Source organism: Notolepis coatsorum (genome assembly GCF_963971535.1).
Source record: "Notolepis coatsorum genome assembly, chromosome: 13".
NCBI classification, from domain to species: domain Eukaryota; kingdom Metazoa; phylum Chordata; class Actinopteri; order Aulopiformes; family Paralepididae; genus Notolepis; species Notolepis coatsorum.
The window spans coordinates 16,282,580-16,304,405 of NC_140177.1; the positions used below are offsets into that span (position 1 = coordinate 16,282,580).

A 21,826-nucleotide genomic window follows, 5' to 3' on the forward strand; every position below is an offset into this window, starting at 1 on the left:
AAGGCTTGGTGCACATCACCGACTGGATGACAGAAGCCAGCCTGTATGCTACAAGTGAATGGTCAGAATAGTTCTGGGTCCAGAGAAACCTCGGCCCGTGTCACTGTCAGTCTGGTCTTCTTCAGATTCCAACAATAAGTCTACGATGGATTCAACTCAAATTCAATTCAGATTCCAAATGACTTGACTTGAATCATAGTATTATGATGAGAATCCGGAAAAAAAAGAGCAAGGCAGACAGTGACTCGGGGGGGTCTGGATCCAGGAGAGAGAAACCTTGTGACGTCTGCACTCCATGGAGGAAAGATGAGATGATGGTAAGATGGTTTAGAAGGTCAAAGGTCACCTCCTCAGTATCCTCAGACTACTATTCACCGTCTCTGCCTCTTGTCTAAACATGTATGTACTCATCATGTTGTGCTTTTAGTTCCCCTTCATTCTTTTTATTTTAATCTTTTTCTATTATTTGCCTCGTTTCTATTGTCGTGCAGTGCTTTTATCTAGAGATGAGATTCATCTGAACTCATATCTCATCTAATTTCTTCTCATATCTCATGTCATATAATTCACTCATCTCATCTCATGTTTCATCTCACATCTCATCTCATTTCATAATTTTTTTATGATAATACTGTCATATCATATATCTTATGATCTCTTCTCATATCATCACTTCATCTCATATCTTATAGTATATATTGTCTCATCTCATATCTAATTGAATCCCATATCACATCCCTATTTAAGCTCATCTCTCATATCATCTCATATCTCTTCTCTTCTCATTTCTCATATCATATCTCTTCTCATCTCTCATATCATATCTCATCTCATCTCATTTAATCTCATATCAAATCACATCATATCTCTTTTAATCTCATCTCATTTCATGTTTCAAGAATCCAACCAGTTAGTTGAAAATGAGAGATGGATGAGGGAGTGAGGAGAGTTTTGGTGGCGTTAAATCACAGTTAAATCTCAGAGTTAAATCACAGACAGAGTGAGAAAAGCTCATGAAAATGAGGATAAGATAAGATAAGATAAGATGTTCCTGGGGATAGGGGAGGAGTTGAGTGGGGATAGGGGAGGAGTTGAGTGGGGATAGGGGAGGAGTTGAGTGGGGATAGGGGAGGAGTTGAGTGGGGATAGGGAAGGAGTTGAGTGGGGATAGGGGAGGAGTTGAGTGGGGATAGGGGAGGAGTTGAGTGGGATATAGGGAAGGAGTTGAGTGGGGATAGGGGAGGAGTTGAGTGGGGATAGGGAAGGAGTTGAGTGGGGATAGGGGAGGAGTTGAGTGGGGATAGGGGAGGAGTTGAGGAGTTGAATGAGGATATGGGAGGAGTTGAGTGGGGATAGGGGAGGAGTTGAGTGGGGGTAGAGGAGGAGTTGAGTGGGGATAGGGGAGGAGTTGAGTGGGGATAGGGGAGGAGTTGAGTGGGGATAGGGGAGGAGTTGAGTGGGGATAGGGAAGGAGTTGAGTGGGGATAGGGGAGGAGTTGAGTGGGGATAGGGAAAGGGTTGAGTGGGGATAGGGGAGGAGTTGAGTGGGGATAGGGAAAGGGTTGAGTGGGGATAGGGGAGGAGTTGAGTGGGGATAGGGGAGGAGTTGAGTGGGGATAGGGAAAGGGTTAAGTGGGGATAGGGGAGGAGTTGAGTGGGGATATGGGAGGAGTTGAGTGGGGATAGGGGAGGAGTTGAGGAGTTGAGTGGGGATATGGGAGGAGTTGAGTGGGGATAGGGGAGGAGTTGCGTGGGGATAGGGGAGGAGTTGAGTGGGGATAGGGGAGGAGTTGAGTGGGGATAGGGGAGGAGTTGAGTGGGGGTAGAGGAGGAGTTGAGTGGGGATAGGGGAGGAGTTGAGTGGGGATAGGGGAGGAGTTGAGTGGGGATAGGGGAGGAGTTGAGTGGGGGTAGAGGAGGGGTTGCTACTGCTGGTCACACCTCAGTCTCTGCCAAGAGAGGTCCGGAGAGATTCATGCGTATATTATACGTTACTGTATAGAAACTATATAGGAAAGTATTAGTAATATCCCCACTCAACTCCAGCCCATCAATGTACAAGGGGGCATTTTTAACCATAGGCTGTCTGTCTACATCTGCAGGGGGGGTGGGGAGCAGACTTGCGGGGCCTGTTAGCAGGGAGGGTCAGAGGACCTAGGCTGGGGCTCACCTTGCTCTCACTGGCGCTGCAGCTCACCTGGCAGTATTCCCTGTTGAAGGTGTGCATCAGGAGGCGCAGACACTGGGAGGAGGAAGGAGAACGAACAGGGTTTTATTTAGACACCAGGGAGCCTCCTGCAGAACTTCTACACCTCCACATCTGACGCTCTGCCTCCACTCTGGAGAAAAGCACTATAGCTGAACTGAACGAGCTGGTGAGGAAGGCTGTGGGAGTCGAACCGGTCAAACTGGAGGTGGTGGATGAGGGGAAAGCTGGACACTCTCCCACCCCTCCATGAGGAGCTAGCCAAGATGAGAACCCCTCCCACCCCCTCCATGAGGAGCTAGCCAAGATGAGAACCCCTCCCACCCCCTCTATAAGGAGCTAGCCAAGATGAGAACCCCTCCCACTCCCTCTATGAGGAGCTAGCCAAGATGAGAACCCCTCCCACCCACTCTCTGAGGAGCTAGCCAAGATGAGAACCCCTCCCACCCCCTCTATGAGGAGCTAGCCAAGATGAGAACCCCTCCCACCCCCTCTATGAGCAGCTAGCCAAGATGAGAACCCCTCCCACCCCCTCCATGAGGAGCTAGCCAAGATGAGAACGCCTCCCACCCCCTCTTTGAGGAGCTAGCCAAGATGAGAACCCCTCCCATCCCCTCTATGAGGAGCTAGCCAAGATGAGAACCCCTCCCACCCCCTCCATGAGGAGCTAGCCAAGATGAGAACCCCTCCCACCCCTTCTATGAGGAGCTAGCCAAGATGAGAACCCCTCCCACCCCCTCTATGAGGAGCTAGCCAAGATGAGAACCCCTCCCACCCCCTCTATGAGGAGCTAGCCAAGATGAAAACCCCTCCCACCCCCTCTATGAGGAGCTAGCCAAGATGAGAACCCCTCCCACCCCCTCTATGAGGAGCTAGCCAACTCTAATGGTGTCGGGCCGGAAAGGGTTTATCAGAAGGGCCCATGTTTTAGAGTTCCAAGCCAGGGGCCGGTAGTCACCTTGGCAGCCAGCTCCCTCTGCCTCTGGCTGGGGCTGTGGAGGGCGGGGCTGGTGAGGGTGGGGCTCTGGAGGCCGGGGCTCTGGAGGGCGGGGCTTCCCGCGGGGCTGGGGCATAGGACGGGGCTCTTGGCAAAGTCGCTGATGTCGCCCCCCTTGTAGAGCGCGTCCTGCCCGGCCAGCAGAGTGGCCTCCAGCTTCTCCCTCAGCAACAGATAGTGTCTGGTCTTCTCCACCTGAACACACACACACAGACACACAGACACACACACACACACACACACACACACGCACACGCACACGCACACGCACACGCACACAGACACAGACACACACACACACACACACACACACACACACACACACACACACACACACACACACACACACACACACACACACACACACACACACACAGGAGAGTGATTAGTGGCATTCGTCTCAGATGAGACAGTAGGAAGGCTGAGAGGGAGACAGAGTAGGAGAGACACAGGAGAGAAGGTTCAGGTGGAATCTGACCCCAGGCCAGCAGTTAACCACTACACTACACTATCTATGGGTGTTTCATTACCCATTTGTGATTCAAATCCATCAAGTCTTCATCATTAATAGTAGATGTTCATCATATACGCACACAGCGAATCATACTTGAATACCATCACAAGTCTATCACACCGAAGACTCCTCCCCTTAACCATAACTCCATCCCGCCCACCTTGCAGGCTGACCAATCACAATGCCTCACCTCCTGCAGCAGGCTGAGTTTCTCCAGCTCCCATTGGTGGTCCAGGATGAGGCTGTCACTGCGGGGCCTCCAGCCTGCCAGGTTCTCCTCTCCGCGGACGTAGGCCACCGAGGTGTCGAGCACACGCCTGCGCCGCCGCTGCATGCCTGGTGGGGGCGCCAGAGAGAACAGGAGGGAACAGTGACTGTGTTTACATGCCACACTTCAGAATGTTACCTTTAAGAGACCAGACTCATGCATGTGCTATAAGTATAACGTATAATAAATCGCGAATTACTTTGGGTATGCAATCATCAAAAGAAATTTAAACTAGCCCCATTTTTGCCAGATGCTTAAGTGGTTAACGTAATGATATGTACTGTGTGTTGTTTTGAGGTGTTGCCTTTTTTGTCCTACCTGGGCTTCCATTGTCTGCCACATGGCAGAGAGTGACTTCATACACTCCAGTGACGCGGTTGCTGAGGAGGCGAGAGACAGAGACAGGTTTACACAGTAACTGTAAGAACATAATTATCCTTTAGTAATAGTTTGCTGAGCGAGCATGCTCTTTTTCACTGCTACACGCGCAATCTAGTTACACATTCACACCTGGGAGCTGCCCAGTACAACCACAGTCTGACACTGTTGACCACTAGGAGCTGCCCAGTACAACCTTACGTACCTCTCGGAGGGCCTGAAACAGTGACAGTCCTAGCCTGCGTACCTCTCGGAGGGCCTGAAACAGTGACAGTCCTAGCCTGCGTACCTCTCAGAGGGCCTGAAACAGTGACAGTTCTAGCCTGCGTACCTCTCAGAGGGCCTGAAACAGTGACAGTCCTAGCCTGCGTACCTCTCGGAGGGCCTGAAACAGTGACAGTCCTAGCCTGCGTACCTCTCGGAGGGCCTGAAACAGTGACAGTCCTAGCCTGCGTACCTCTCAGAGGGCCTGAAACAGTGACAGTCCTAGTCTGCGTACCTCTCGGAGGGCCTGAAACAGTGACAGTCCTAGCCTGCGTACCTCTCGGAGGGCCTGAAACAGTGACAGTCCTAGCCTGCGTACCTCTCAGAGGGCCTGAAACAGTGACAGTCCTAGCCTGCGTACCTCTCGGAGGGCCTGAAACAGTGACAGTCCTAGCCTGCGTACCTCTCGGAGGGCCTGAAACAGTGACAGTCCTAGCCTGCGTACCTCTCGGAGGGCCTGAAACAGTGACAGTCCTAGCCTGCGTACCTCTCGGAGGGCCTGAAACAGTGACAGTCCTAGCCTGCGTACCTCTCGGAGGGCCTGAAACAGTGACAGTCCTAGCCTGCGTACCTCTCGGAGGGCCTGAAACAGTGACAGTCCTAGCCTGCGTACCTCTCGGAGGGCCTGAAACAGCCGGTGCTGAAGAGGTTCCTGATGGAGCGGGACGCGGGCAGCTTGGCGTCGCGGGAGTAGAACACCATGCAGAAGTCTTTGGTGATCACCGTGGGCTGAGTGCAGTTCTCCATCTGAGACAGAGGGAACAGGAAGAGGCCCCGTCACAACCTAGTGTTCACACACAGTTGGGGGGGTGTTGTATCGGGGGGGGGGGGGGGGGGGGTTAACTAGTGTGCTTCATAGGGTCCCGAAAAGGTGTGCAGTTGTGAAGTGTGCTGATGGTGAATCTGGTGTCGCAGCATGGACTACTGTAAGAGCGGGGAAGCGATCGGGTGAACACACACACACGCACACACACACGCACACACGCACACACACACACACACACACACACACACACACACACACACACACACACACACACACACACACACACACACAGACACTTCTAGGATGGGAACCTCTCTGTTATTCTCATTAACAACAACAACATCGGGGGTGTTTGCTGAAATGTCAGAGAACAGTGAGTTGTCCCTACACAGATTGAGCATATGGCTTCACACTGGTGTGCTTATACAGCTTCTATGTTGCAGGTGACCCGAGTGTGGAACTGACACTGTCTGCAATCAGATCCACGATCCTTTCATGCCTACAAATGTAGAGCCCTTTGTATGCATGACAGCCATTGAGTATGTGAGACATGGTTTCTGTTGTCTGTTCGTGACGCACGCACGCACGCACGCACGCACGCACGCACGCACGCACACACACACACACACACACACACACACACACACACACACACACACACACACACACACACACACACACACACACACACACACACACACACACACACACACACACACACACACACACACACACACACACACACACACACACACACACACACACACACACACACACACACACACACATGAACAAAAGAACTGGATGCTATAACTGGATTATAGCATACCCCTTTCACTACCACACTACAGAAGGTTAAACTTTCACTACCACGCTACAGAAGGTTAACATTATACTGCTGGTACCTCCAGATAGAGTGTGGTATCTACATTATGCTGCTGGTACCTCCAGATAGAGTGTGGTATCTACATTATGCTGCTGGTACCTCCAGATAGAGTGTGGTATCTACATTACGCTGCTGGTACCTCCAGATAGACAGAGAGTGTGGTATCTACATTATGCTGCTGGTACCTCCAGATAGAGTGTGGTATCTACATTATGCTGCTGGTACCTCCAGATAGAGTGTGGTATCTACATTACGCTGCTGGTACCTCCAGATAGACAGAGAGTGTGGTATCTACATTATGCTGCTGGTACCTCCAGATAGAGTGTGGTATCTACATTACGCTGCTGGTACCTCCAGATAGACAGAGAGTGTGGTATCTACATTACGCTGCTGGTACCTCCAGATAGACAGAGAGTGTGGTATCTACATTACGCTGCTGGTACCTCCAGATAGGCAGAGAGCGTGATGTAGATCTTCTCTCCGTATGGAGTGACTCGGTTCAGGAGCAGGGAGTTGTGCATGGAACTGTCCCACGCCGCCTCGAAGCGGTAGAAGATCCTGAGAGGGTCGACACAAAGACACAAGGTTACAGGAGGTGATGAGCCATCTGCATGTGTACAGGAAGGGAGAAAGAATGTCAGTCGAGGGGAGAACACATTCAATGGATATGAAGGGGTGCAGGGGTTCATTTCAAAATGCAACAACATCCACCATGAGAGATAATTGTTATGATTATTTAGCTGGATAATCATTTACTCAATATTCAAAAGAAATTGACATTTGCCAACCTCCAATTAGCAAATAGGATAAGATAAGATCATATAAGATAAGCTAGAACTATCATTTTAATTTGTAGTTTTATTACAAAATTATATTGTAATTTCTTGTTTTTTTCTAAACGGTTGAAATCTCATTTTGGAATGAAATGATGTGACATTATGTTGTTTTGTTTGTAAATAAAAAGCAGTTGGGTTGAAGAAGAGGTGGAGAGAGCAGCGGTATACCTGTGATCAACTCCCAGAGAGACACTGGCATTAGCAAAACATACAGAGAAAGCAGAAACACACACGACACACTATTAATTTCACTTATAAATTATTAAAACCCACCACAAGCAATAAAGAAATGAAAAACCAAAGCTGTACAGAGGAAATATATCCAGGTCCTAATAATAGGTTTAAACCCTGGATGACAGTAGAACATAAAATGTTTTTTTTTGCTAGAATATTGTTTTGCCGGACGATAATATGCTAAATAATCATTTTATTCTTGAGACAAATAACCATATAAGTGAATTATAAGTAAAGTCAGTCAATTCTAAGCCTAATTGAACCCTTGCACTGAAGAAGCATATACGTCTTTAAATTGTTTGGACAGCCCATGTATTTACAGACATTAACAGAGTTAATAGAGTCTATTCTGATCACAAGTTTCACTCTCTCCGCCCACAGTATACACCATGGCTGCCCAAAGTAGGGCCTGTGGACCAAATGTGGCCCTCATTATGTCTGGCCCTTGGAAGGGTTGCAGAGAATGATTAGATATTATGTTTGCGCTATTATTATGCTATTTAATTATTATTCTATTTTTTGTACTATTACATGGTAGAAACACAGACATCATTATCTGAGGCTCTGTTATTTATTTTTGGGACCTTGGCCTCCAGAGAGGGTTGGGAATTTTGATTTTATTTTATTTTATTTTATTTTATTAGGGATCCCCATTAGCTGATGCGATAGCAACCAGCTAGTCTTCCTGGGGTCCACACACAAAAAAACATACAAAAACAATCACTATTGCAAAAACAAAATTATTAAAAGTCAGTACACACAATGCATAATGAACCTACTGTAACAATTAAGATAGCTAAAATTACATTAGTGTAAAACAAAAACAAAAAAATACTTTACAGTGTTAAAAACAATTTAAAAACTATTTAAGATTCTTTTTAAACGTGAATCTACTGTAAATGCAGCAGAGGTTCCGAGGCAGGCCATTCCAAAGAGTTAATGCTCTAAAAATAAAAGATCTCCCCAAAGCGCTGGTTCTAGGACCTGGCAATTCAAGCTGCCCACTACTGGAACCTCTAGTGTAATGCTCGTGCACAGTATTACTAAAAACAATCTGATTATGTATAAAAACAGGAGTTTTACTGCTCATGACCAACTTGAACAGCACAAGTATATTAAAAGACAATCTATTTTCAACGTTAAGCCAAGAGAGGCGGGCATGCATACGGCTCACATTAGACCTTAGTGAAGCCCTGGACTAGACAGTTAGTAGTAGTCAAAGGTGCTATAGATAATATTTTTAAAATGTAAAAAAAAAAAAAAAAAAACGATTTATTAATAATGTATCATTTAAAAAATGTTGGCAGGTCCAACATGAATGTTGTTGTTTACATGTATCCCCTCCCTACTTCCCATGTCCCCACCTGGAATGCACCTGATTGGATAAATGACATGCTGGTGCTCTAGTGCAACATCTAGTGGCTGAATGTTATCTATAGCACCATTAATTAAATCATATCTAAACAACAACAGTCTTCTCAGATGAGGATCCCTCAGAGTAAATACATTGAGTGTCAATGGTGTAACGGGCATTTGTTTGGCGGTCCTTGAAATGGTTTGCCAACTGCTAAACTAACAAATGTAAATTTTTTTTTTTAAATAATAATAATTAACACTTTATTCGCCGGAAACGCCGAAACTCGTCATTGCCCGCCATGCTCATTCTGCCGAAGACGCCGTAACACGTCTTTGATATCAATATTTCAAAAATATTTCATATTTCTCCTCCGGGGACCTGAGATATACTGCTGAGCTCCACTCAACTCTCTAACGGTTCAAGAGCGCCATCTGGTGGCCGATCGGCAGATCGCCCAACAGGAAGTCATGTGGATGAAGTGGTGCTCAACCATATTTCGTCCGGGCACTCGCTATCATTAGCAGGACTCCATCTTGACACAGTGAACACCGATCGGTGCAAATAACTCGACAAACAACATGATTTGGACGTATATACTATTATACAACCTAGAGATGGATCGGGTATTTATACATCCCATAATAGGAATATCTCTGCTCCACGTTCATCGCCCAACGGCGCGAGGAAGATACGGTAAGATCCAGCGTTATTTTCCAACGTGTTCTTTACTAACTGCTCTGATGATCATATCACCCACACTAGATGAATGATATAACGTTGCCCACGGAATTATAAACAACCCCCCGCCCATCCGGTCAACATCAGATGATACGTAGTAACTTCTAGAACCACGTCCAGTTGACATTTTTTATCTTGCGCCGATTGCTATCAAACTGTATTTCATCATCAATATAATGCATTTGGAGCTATAAATCACGTTCTGGAGAAAGCTGCAGAAAACGATAAAAACATACTTATACTTTAGACCGTATTTTAGTATGAATATGTGAATGAAAAAGTATAACGTTGCTACACCCTGAACAATAGATATAGGACATTGAATGGGCCATAATAATGTCAATTTAGCAATACAATTTAAAAAGTTATAGCCCTGCAAAGAAGGGGAACTTCTCCATAGACAAATAGAGATGGCGAGGGATGGTAAATTATGAATTTAACCATGGCGATCAAAGTGTTAAAATAAGCAAATATAAATGCAGGGGGGTAGCTAGACACAGAGAGAGGGAGAGAGAGAGAGAGAGAGAGAGAGAGAGAGAGAGGAGAGAGAGAGAGAGAGAGAGTTCACACTGTGTCTTCTGATTACTTTGTAGATATAAAATGAGCTAATAGCTAACACTATTGTGTGTGTGTGTGTGTGTGTGTGTGTGTGTGTGTGCGTGTGTGCGTGCGTGTTCAGATAATAGCATCAGTAGGCTAAGTGGAGATGACTGATTGACACATCCTCTTTATGTAGGCTACATAACCTTTACTATCTGACGTCTGTATGTATGTAGCCTGGTTTGTCATAGAAATATGATCTGCATTTTGCACAATTTATATCTGGATAACGAATTATATGCCAGTGATATTTTCTATGCCATGTCATTGCTGTATTCTGCCAACAATGTTACGGTTTCCCCTCTGGGATCACAATGTTATTAATATCTTCTTCCTCCATATCCATTTACAGTGAGGTTTACTGGACCTTGTCCTCCTCGGTCAGAGAGAGAGAGAGAGAGAGAGAGAGAGAGAGAGAGAGAGAGAGAGAGAGAGAAGAGAGAGAGAGAGAGAGAGAGAGAGAGAGAGAGAGAGAGAGGAGAGTGAGAGAGAGAGAGAGAGAGAGAGAGAGATAGAGAGAGAGAGAGAGAGAGAGAGAGAGAGATAGAGAGAGGGGGGGGGAGAGACAGAGAGAGAGGGGTTGAGAGAGTGAGAGGGGTTGAGAGAGAGTGAGGAAGAGACAGACAGTGATAAGGAGAGAGAGGGGGAGACATAGAGACAGACAGAGAGAGAGGAAGACAGAGAAAGAGGGAGGGAGACAGAGAGAGGAAGATAGAGAGAGAGAGAGGAGTTGAGAGAGAGTGAGGAAGAGACAGACAGTGATAAAGAGAGAGAGAGAGAGAGAGAGAGAGGGGGAGCCAGAGAGAGACAAACAAACAGAGAGGGAGACAGAGAGAGAGTATATTCAGTGTCATATAATAGATTATACTTGTCATCGTGTTTCGGCCAGACGTATCCTGCAGACAGGATGTTGAGAGACAGGATGTTGGGATCGATGATCGTCTCATCAGCCTCCGGAGTGTTCCGGATACGTCCTGAGGTCACAGGTGCAAGGTCACAGGTCACAGAGTGTTGATTGTTGTGATAACAAACAACACAGACTTACATTTATTTAAATTGTGTAACACATTGTGGGAGAAACCTCACTGGATGATGTCACCCAGAGGAGAGCAGTTATTTCCTGTTTGCAACTAGTAGCAGCTCAAACTCCAGGAAGGTTGAGGAAATAGTAGGGATCAGGGACGCGGGAAGGGGGGTGCTGCAGCACCCCCTCTCAATTATTGCAAAAAAATAAAATAAAAATATATATATATATATATATATATTTTTTTTTATGACAGTATTTATATATTTGTATATACTGTAACTGTATAACTGTAACACTGTATATTATAAGTTTATCCTGCTCAAAGCACGTCACCATTTTAATATTGTGTGTATTGAGCCGTACTGTATTGTAGCCATTCTCCAATCTGTTAAATAAAGTTTTCATTCATTCATTACACTACTGTATGTACACAATCATACGTGTAAAACCGAGTAGATTTTCGAGTGATGACAGACTCTCACAGACTGATTGAATGACAGGTGAAACAACTAATTGTATTCACCTCCCGTCTCCCGCCCTTCCCACGCGCCACGAACCACTGAGCTACTGTGATACAGTGCTTGCGCAGTCAGTCGATTTGAGCTAGTAGTCAGACTTTGCTAGCACAGAATGTCTCACTCGCAGAAAAGAAAAATATCAGATTTATTTTCGAAACGTCCCGCCGGTCCCAGTGACAGTCCCACTAAATCTGATAAACGTCAGAGAGAGACAGAGACGACAGGTTCAGCCTCAGCATTCCTAATTCCAGCATTCCTAATTTATGCAAATGACATGTCGTCAGCTTGTGACTGCAACTTAAATCATAAATCAAATCAAATTTATTTATAGGGCCCGACAACACATGTTAATGTCCCCATGGGCCGTACAGGTCTTCTTTAAACAAGTCAAGAAGACAACATAACAATAAGTCAAGAACAGAACAAGAACACCATAAGGTCCAAACATTTTTTAGATGAATGCAAATAAATGAAAGAATGCAAGCACTCGGGGCGTCTGGCTGCAGATAATCTTAGGAGGCTGTTGCATGTAATCGATAACAGTAAAGACAATACAACTCCATCCACAGTTCTGTCTTTGGATGCCATGAAGGCGTTTGACAGACTTGAGTGGTCATACCTGTGGAAGGTACTTGAGGTCATGGGTCTTGGAAAGAGTTTTATTCATATGATTAAAGTCCTGTATGCCTCGCCGTCTGCGATGATACTGACAGGCAAAAACTGTTCCACACTCTTTCCAGTCTCCAGATCTTCTAGACAGGGTTGCCCTCTGAGCCCGGGACTGTTCGCGCTTTCCCTCGAACCTTTGGCCCAATTTATTAGGCAATCGGAGGACATCGTCCCCATAATGGTCAACAATACTCCACACAAAATTGCTCTCTATGCGGATGACCTGCTGATTTTCATGGACGACCCCTCCCGGTCGGCCACAAAATTATTGAGGATAATCGACGACTTTGGTAAATTGTCAGGTTTTAAGATTAACTGGAACAAATCAGCCTGCCTACCTCTTAATGAACTGGCCAAGGCGGTACGACTACCAGCTGATATCCCCATAGTAGAACATTTTAAATACCTGGGCATAGAGATATTCCCCACGCTGAACCAAACTACTAAGTACAACTTCACGGGTACTTATGATAAAATACGCCAGGATCTAGACAGGTGGTCGTCCCTTCCTAACTCCTTACAAGCCCGGGCTTCCATAATCAAAATGAACATCCTGCCTAGGATAAATTTTATTAGCTCAATGCTCCCCCTGCCCCCTCCAATAGACCACTGGCGCAAGGTACAATCGATGGTATCTAAGTTTGTCTGGAATAACAAACGCCCGAGAATCAAAAGGGCTACTACTCAACGTAGGAAACAAGATGGGGGCCTCGCAATCCCTGATTTTAAACTTTATTTCTGGTCCTTTTCACTGAGACCTCTGATGTGCTGGCTAGACCCTGTAGAGCAGGGGTGGCCAACCAGTCAGAGACTAAGAGCCACAAAAAAATGACTGTGGTACCACAAAGAGCCACACCATATACCAGAGTTTCTCAACCTTTTTTTTCAGTCACGGCACCCTTCATGTGTTTATAGGTCTCACCCTCTGGCCTCTGAAGTTGCTAATGTCTTTTTTATTTGGGCCTCACAGGGTTAAAAGTACCCTGTGAGACCCACGGTTGCAAAATTACAAAATCACTTTTAGCCATTTAAAAAAATAATGTTTATTTAAAAAATGTTAAAGGGGAACTATTTTACTATTTCTTTCACTATTTGGGCACTTTTACACAATTCCTGTGAGTCTATGGAACACCTAGGTTTTTTTCAAAAAAAATTCATTGTTTTGTATTTTTAATCAAGTACTAAAAACCGCATTTTTCTACCTCAAGATCTTAAGCCGTTTTGAGGCTGGGCTCCAACCAGTGCATGTGAGCGGATCGGAGCGTGAGCGGCGCGGGGCGCGGAGCGGCCGGTTTTGACGTGAGCGAGGAGTGGGTTTTAAAATGAGTCGGCGCGACGTCCGGAGCGAGAGTTCTCCTCCGCTCCAATCCACTCCAGGCCGCTCACAGTGGTTTAACACTGTTGATGTAATATATACATGCAGTACAATGTCAAAGCAACAGATGGCGATGTACAAACATGAAGGCCATTTTCAACCAATGAGAAGGGTTCAGGCTTCGTCACTGTAGAGACGCCCACCATAGATATCTATGACGCCCACACTCACTCTCCTGTTAGAAAAGGTATCGACGCCATTGTTGTTGACGTTAGCTTACATGCTAACGTTAATGGCAGCGACCATAGCATTGTGGCTCGGCTAGCCTATCATCGCTTAATAGAACTAGTGAATGGATAAACAACGTTATTTAACATTGCAGAATGGCTACAATTACAATGCGGCTCAATACAAACAATTGTTAAGGGGCCCAGGGGGTGTAGACTGTTGTAGTTTGAGCTCATTTACACCATGCTCCAAAAAAGAAAAAGAAAAACTGCCGAGCGATCTGGCGCGGGGAGCGGGGAGCGCTCGATTCAAGGTGAGTGGGGAGCGAGCGGAGAGCGACTTGGGGGCGGGGTCAACATGAGCGATTAGCGGAGCGGACCAAGCTTTAAAGAGCGAAGAGCGGATTTCTCGGCCGCGCCGATCCGCTCACGTGGTCTGGCTCCAACCACTGTGTGGCCTGGTGCCAACTGCCACATCAACTGCCACATTATTATGCAGCTGAGAAATCTCTGACATCACAGATATGCATATTTTCAGATGACTCAGTTCAGTGAGGGTGAATATTGTGAGAGGAGAATTGGAAGAATTCGCCAATATGAGAATTAGAGACATATATCCTATTAATATAAGTCCACATAGCTAAGAAACAATGGTAAACACTGAAAAAAGCCATTTATAAGATAGTTCCCCTTTAAGCACATGTATAGTCAATTGGTCCTGTTGTTCAGCCTCACAATGCTATTTGATAGTAAATGTGTTTATATGTCCCATCCTCTGGCCTCTGAAGTTGCTAATTTCTTTTTAATTTGGGCCTCACAGGGTTAACCTCTTAAGCCCGAGATATACAGTAAAAATGTATATTTTCAGCATTATGTTTGTTTACCAATTATTTTAACTGTTATTAGTGAAATATAAGATTATAGAAATCTCAGGGCATTGAGTCGGAAACCGGCGCATATTGACAGGAGGAAGTGGCACAGCCAAAAGTGAGTGTAGTCTTTTGAAGGAAGAGACTCAGGGCTTTCAAATTTCGAAAAACTACCCTACCCAGCTCACACCAGCCCCTGTCAATCATCTGACTTCTGGATTTACTTTTTAATTTCTCTTATTTTTTGGGATTATCTCCCACAAACCTGAACGTTATTGCCATAAAACAGAACGCAGTTAGTTTCTCTACCTTTCTGTGAACGTCTTGCAAAAAACGGTGTTGCAATATGATGAAAAATGGTGGAGAAATTTACATTATAAAAAAGATGGCAGAATTCAGTACTGTATCTACAAAACCTTCTGTTTAATCATCTTCCCTTTATTCATTTGCTTAGATTTTTCAGGTCTGGTCAATTTTAGCATGGTGTTATTTACAGTCAAAGATAATCTTTTTTTAAATAGAATTGATATTCTCCTTTGGTTCATTACAATTTACTCAAGCCTAGTAACGGACACACTATTTCTGACACTGATCCATATATGTCCCTAGATTCAGATACCAAGAACATGCAAATGGACCATTTAAAAAAAATTGTAAATGTTTATTCTACGTCCTTATGGAATGAGTGACATAAAAAAAAAAAAAAAAAAAAAAAAAAAAAAAAGTAAATTTTTTTTTTTTTTTTTTTTTTTAATTTTTTTTTATGGATGGAAGAGCCGCACATTGACGGGCAAAGAGCCGCATGCGGCTCGCGAGCCGCGGGTTGGCCACCCCTGCTGTAGAGGCTGTATCGTGGCGCTCCTTAGAAGCGGCGGCGGTGTCTCCGCTAAGATTGCAGGATGTAGTGTACTCCACTGTCTCTATTGCGAAATGCCGGCTGAGGTATGGACCGATCATAACTCACGTGATCCAAACGTGGCGTAATGTACAGAGGTCGTGTGGGGTTAAATGCCCTTGGCACCTGGACTCTCCAATTTTTAATAACCAGCAATTACTTGTTGGACACAAGCCGGTTAATATTCCTCAATGGCAAAGGAGGGGAGTGCATACTCTGGAGGATATTTATGATAAGAACGGCCTCCGTGCGTTTCAGGACTTAAGAGAATTTTATGATCTTCCCGGCGAGTCCTTCTTTCTTTACCTTCAACTAAGGTCAGCACTGAGGGCGCATGGCGTACCGTGGGCTCAAGCCTTGCACCCACACCCCTTCCTCAGGCTCATAGTGGACAGGACGACATCCAGAGGGTTTGTCTCCGACTTTTATACGCTCTTAATTCAATCCACGTATAAAAATTTATCATTGGATACAATCTGGCGTGTGGATATCCCGGAGTTGGACCCCGAGTTTGACTGGGATGATGTTTGGGCAAATGTGGCATTATCTTCCCGCAACCCCAATCACCAGCAAATTAATTTTAATTATATTCATAGGACCTATCTTACACCTAGGAAGCTATTTGCTATGGGACTGATAACCGACTCTCGGTGCACTTTGTGCTCTCAAAAGGCCACAGGCACTTATATGCATATGTATTGGGATTGCCCACCAGTGGCCCGCTTCTGGAGGTCAATAACGGACAAACTTTCAGATCTGTGTGGCTTAACTATCCCATTCACAGCTGTTACGCTACTCCTGAACGATATAACGACACTACCCGCGTCAGTACAACTGAAAAGGGTTGTCCTAGCGGGCGTCACAGCAGCGAAGAAGCTAATAGCAATGAGATGGAAGGAGCCTGAGAAGCTTACAATGATTAACTGGTCCCTAACTCTATTGGATGTGATTTATCTTGAGATATCCACAGCCCGGGTGATTGGGGTGGGGCAGGCTGGAATTGACCTGTGGTTCGCAGCAGCTGAGAAGGTAAAGACCGCAGTGTGCGGCTGAGCGGGGTTGGGGTGCGTGTTCGGGTGAGTCCGGCGGTCTCTTGGGAGGGGGAGGAGGAAATGTTTTTGTCTGTCTTGTCCCTTGTCTTGTCATCTTGAGTTTAGCTGGGGATATTATGGGGGGGGGCAGCTATTTAACTAGTTCTTCACTGTTTGGCCACTTTTACACGGTCTCTGTGAGTCTATGGAACACCTAAAGGTTTTTGTTTTTTCATGAAGGTTCATTGCTCTGGTTTCAGGTCGTGTTCCCCCAAAAAATGGTCCTTGTGGTGGATTGGAGATGTACGTTTTATTAATATGGGGTCACACGGCCGGGAATCGGGACTGAACACTGGGAAAGACCATTTATTAGATAGTACCCCTTGGAATTAATTTAGTAGGTTGAACTCTGGTTTCTTTTCTCTTGTCTGTATAATTGTTAGTCATTATTATTATTGTTTTTGTTATTTTCTTGTGAAGTTCTATGTATTGTGATTGTGGTTAATGTGTTGTCTTGTTTTGTGAGAATGTCAATAAAAAAATTTGATCAAAAAAAAAAAAGAATGCAAGCACTCCCAGACATACCCCACGCGAAGGTAAGGAAAAACTCACTAAAACCTAACAATAGGGAAAAAAGCTCCACAGGCAGTGTGGAGGAGAGAAACCTTAGAAGGGCCATTCAAGGGGGGATCTCCCTTCTTAGATGTTGGTGATAGTAGTGTTGCAGACGGACAGTTGGTAAGCATGCACTCGTGTGTGTGGTGAAACACAGATGAGTGCATGCAATAGCAACTGTAAATTTTGAAAAATTAAAGATAGAGCTAATAGCGATAGCAACTGAACATTTTGAAAGATTAAAGATAGAGTTGATAGCGGATCTATTTGAGGCACAGGGGCGGCGCAAAGAGGGTCACGTCCTCCCCGTCTTAGTCACGGGACATTAAACTTGTTCCTGTTTGCGGACGACTCAGCCCTGCTGGTCTCTGACAAGAACAAGTTACAGGTTGAAAAAGCCCTCAGCTCGGAACTAGGCAAAATCTGCATATGGCTCGCCGACAACAAACTATCATTACACATGGGCAAAACAGAGTCCATTCTCTTCGGTTCAAATAACAAACTCAGCAAGACCGACGGCTTCTCGGTTACAGTGGGTGACAATATTATCACAAGGAAAGATGAAATTACCTACCTGGGTTCCATCCTAGAGGCTAATCTTTCCTGTGACAAAATGGCATCCAATGTAATAAAAAAAGTCAACCAACGAACGCGATTCTTGTACCGGATCTCCTCTCTGGTAAACAAGAATACCCTGAAGACTCTAGCAGGAGCACTCATTCAAGGGTACTACGACTATGCTTGCACCTCATGGTACCAAAGCACCTCAAAGGCACTAAAAAACAAATTACAAACATCTCAAAACAAGCTAGTCAGACTACTACTTGACCTGACTCCTAGAACCCACCTCACCCCTGCCCACTTTGACAACCTAGGATGGCTTAGAGTAGACGACAGAGTACAGCAACTTGCAATGGGCCTGGTCTACAAGATACACTACGCGACCAAGGTACCCATGTACATGTCAAAATACTTCCCAAAGGTCAGTGAATACCACGATCACAACACCAGAGGGAGCTCCACAAATCATGTAAAACCCAGATTCGGCTCAAACAAGGGACTAAACACGTTTCGCAATTATGCCACATCAATGTGGAACGCCCTGCCTAAAGCTGTAAAGGAATGTGAATCACTACCCACTTTCAAAAACACTCTCAAAAAACACCTACGTGAGACTGCAATTCGAAACTGGCCCCTACAAATGTCCTAACCTAGTTGTACAGTAAATGACCAAGTAAGGCTTTGTCAATATTCCAATGTACAGTGTAAAATGTGTGTGTGTCCCCTACCCAACCCCCCCCCCCCCCCCCCCCACCTCCAATGTACAGCCCTCACCCAACCCACCCAACCCCACCCCACCCAACCAACCTCCTCCAATGTACAGTTTCTACGCCAAATGTATATACACTCCTTTTCTGGACACTTTTGTATCACAAACAGTACTGTATTTGCAAATCTGATATGTCATAAATGTATAGATGTAGCAGTACTGTCTATCTGTATGTCATGTATGTCATATATGTTATGATGAATTGAAAATGGGGGACCCTGATGTAAACAAGACGAAAGTCTTTCTCTGGTCTGCATCCCCTTAACAATTGTATGTATTGAGCTGTACTGTACTGTACCCATTCTGCAATCTGTTAATAAACTTTTCAATCAATCAATCAATCAAGCATCAGGTATTGAAGAGTTAACTGAGTCTGTTCCCCTATACCCCCCCTCGGGCGCCAGGGGCTTCCACTGAGGGGTGATGCAAATAGGGATGGGGTGTTATGGCAGCTCATGATGGAAAGAGTGCGCACCGAGTCTGATCCCGAGTTGAAGAATTGGCTCCAAAAGAGAGACAACTGGATGTCCAACAACATCCAAAACGAAATCTTACAGCTGCTTGCCCATGATATTCAGCGACAAATTAGAGGCAAAGCATCCAAAAGCCCAATCTTTGGCTTGAGCGCTGACGGAACCACTGATGTCACTCACTGGAAAAGAACAATTCTCGTGTAATATACAGTTAGCCGATGACAACTTGGAAGCTCAGAACTTCTTTTGGGGTTTTTACAATGCCCGGCCCAGACACAACAGCCGAGACGCTGTTTTTGTGTATAAAATACTTTTACGCCTCGACCTGCCCATGGAGAGGCTGATAGGATACTGTTTTGACGGGGCCAGCAACATGTCTGGGGGGTACAGGCTAGACCAGGGGTTCCCAAACTTTTCAGGCCGCGACCCAAAAAAAACGGTGTCAGAAAGCCGCGACCCCCACTATTATAGGAGGTAAAACAAATTATTTTAAATGGAAATGTATGGTTGAAACATGCAAACGTTCAAACGCACACACACTAATAAGCATTGGAGGCTTTTAACCAGGGCCGGACTGGGGAAATCATTCAGGCCAGGAAATATAGCCCCAGTCAGGCCACTTTTTAAGCAGGGGGTCTGGGGGTCCCCAACCAGGAATTTTTTTGTTACAAAGACTTAATTTCCTGCATTCTGGTGCAGGCATTTTTTTTATTTGTACCCTTTAAATGCCAGTGTTTGTGATCAGGGACGTGCACAGGACTTTAGAGGGGCAGGTGCTCAAAGGCTGAAAAGGGCACTGGGCCTGTGCTATTTTTGGGGGCCCTTTTTGGGCGGGGAGGGGCCTTTTTATGCTTTTTGGGGGGTTTTGGTGATCAAATATTGAACTATAATAATCAGTGCAGGAGCTCACTTATCCTTGAAAGACACTTTTATCACTGACTTAAAAGGCCCATACATCTCCATAAATGTTCAGGGCGGAGGGAATAAGTGCTTACCCTACAGACCCCAAGTCTGTTAGGACAGCAGACTCGGTTGGCACTGCTCAAAACTTACCTTTTTAAAATAGCTTTTAAATGAATTATTATCTTTATTTCATTGTCTTATTTTTCTTTATTTCTATCAATTTTACTTAAATATTTTATTATACTTTGTATTATACATTTTACTCAACCTCAGCCAATCGCGCACTGCCCACTAACCAAGGGAAAAAAGTATTGCTTCTCAGCGCAGAGATCTGTCTGATGAAAAAAACAGCTTCAATTATAGTCACGCGCCGCATTTTTTGGCAGTAACAGTAAAGGCGTTATTCAGATTGGAAGAGTTACTGAAAAAACGAACTCTTACCCGTTATTTATAACGCCATTATTCCCATCACTAGATGTCACAGTATGATGTCATAATCAAACATTGTAGTACATTTGTGATGTCACAGTATGATGTCATAATAGAACATTCTAGAACATTTGTGATGGCACAGTATGATGTCATAATCAAACATTCTAGAACATTTGTGATGTCACAGTATGGTCATAATAGTAATTTTTTTTTACATTTGTGATGTCACAGTATGATGTCATAATAGTACATTCTAGAACATTTGTGATGTCACAGTATGATGTCATAATATAACATTCTAGAACATTTGTGATGTCACAGTATGATAGACATTCTAGAACATTTGTGATGTCACAGTATGATGTCATAATAGTACATTCTAGAACATTTGTGATGTCACAGTATGATGTCATAATATAACATTCTAGAACATTTGTGATGTCACAGTATGATATACATTCTAGAACATTTGTGATGTCACAGTATGATGTCATAATAGTACATATTAGAACATCTGTGATGTCACAGTATGATGTCATAATATAACATTCTAGAACATTTGTGATGTCACAGTATGATAGACATTCTAGAACATTTGTGATGTCACAGTATGATGTCATAATAGTACATTCTAGAACATTTGTGATGTCACAGTATGATGTCATAATAGCACATTCTAGAACATTTGTGTACAGTATATATTCAACAATTCTCTCAGAAGTTCTCAGATCTCAGAAGACTACTTGTCTGTAAGCTTGAATATATTCTGTAGATACCATTTTAAAATCACCACCTGGAAAAGGAAACAATGTCCTGTACAATCCTTAATGAGGGAAGGTTCTGTGATGTGGTTATTAAAGTCAACAGCACTGAGTTGAATGCCCACAAGGCCCTCCTGTGTGACTGCAGTGACTATTTCAGGTAAGTTTAGCTTGGTTCAGGTTAGCTTGGTTCAGGTTAGCTTGGTTAGTAAACAGATACCATACTGTACTTTTACTGTAAACAGATACTATACTGTACTTCTACTGTAAACAGATACTATACTGTACGTCTACTGTAAAAATATACTATACTGTACGTCTACTGTAAACAGATACTATACTGTAATTCTACTGTAAACAGATACTATACTGTAAAAAGATACTATACTGTACTTCTACTGTAAAAAATACTATACTGTACTTCTACTGTAAACAGATACTATACTGTACTTTTACTGTAAACAGATACTATACTGCACTTCTACTGTAAAAATATACTATACTTCTACTGTGCTAAGACCCTATACTTCTACAGTGAACATATATATGACTACACAGGACAGAATGTTGCTTACTGTTTACTCATCAGATATCTCTATACTCTGCGTCCCACAGAGCCCTCTTCACTCGCTGGAGCGACTCAGAGAAAGCAGTCTACACTATCCCTGGGGTGTCCCCGGGTATGATGCAGCTCATCATAGAGTACGCCTACACCCG

The 21,826-nt window shown here is 44.5% G+C and overlaps 1 protein-coding gene across 1 annotated transcript in view; it reads right to left on the minus strand.

The window, feature by feature from the left end:
* LOC311239268 (kinesin-like protein KIF1A) overlaps positions 1-21,826 on the minus strand; it is a gene marked incomplete at both ends in the record, with an annotated part of 70,931 nt that overhangs the window by 9,797 nt on the left and 39,308 nt on the right. Inside the window, 8 exons of the mRNA XM_084327573.1 lie at positions 2,171-2,242; positions 3,165-3,398; positions 3,908-4,053; positions 4,304-4,365; positions 5,241-5,374; positions 6,723-6,837; positions 7,284-7,307; positions 10,913-11,018. Coding sequence (XP_084183699.1) covers positions 2,171-2,242; positions 3,165-3,398; positions 3,908-4,053; positions 4,304-4,365; positions 5,241-5,374; positions 6,723-6,837; positions 7,284-7,307; positions 10,913-11,018 — 893 coding nt within the window. The remainder of the gene's footprint in view (positions 1-2,170; positions 2,243-3,164; positions 3,399-3,907; positions 4,054-4,303; positions 4,366-5,240; positions 5,375-6,722; positions 6,838-7,283; positions 7,308-10,912; positions 11,019-21,826) is intronic.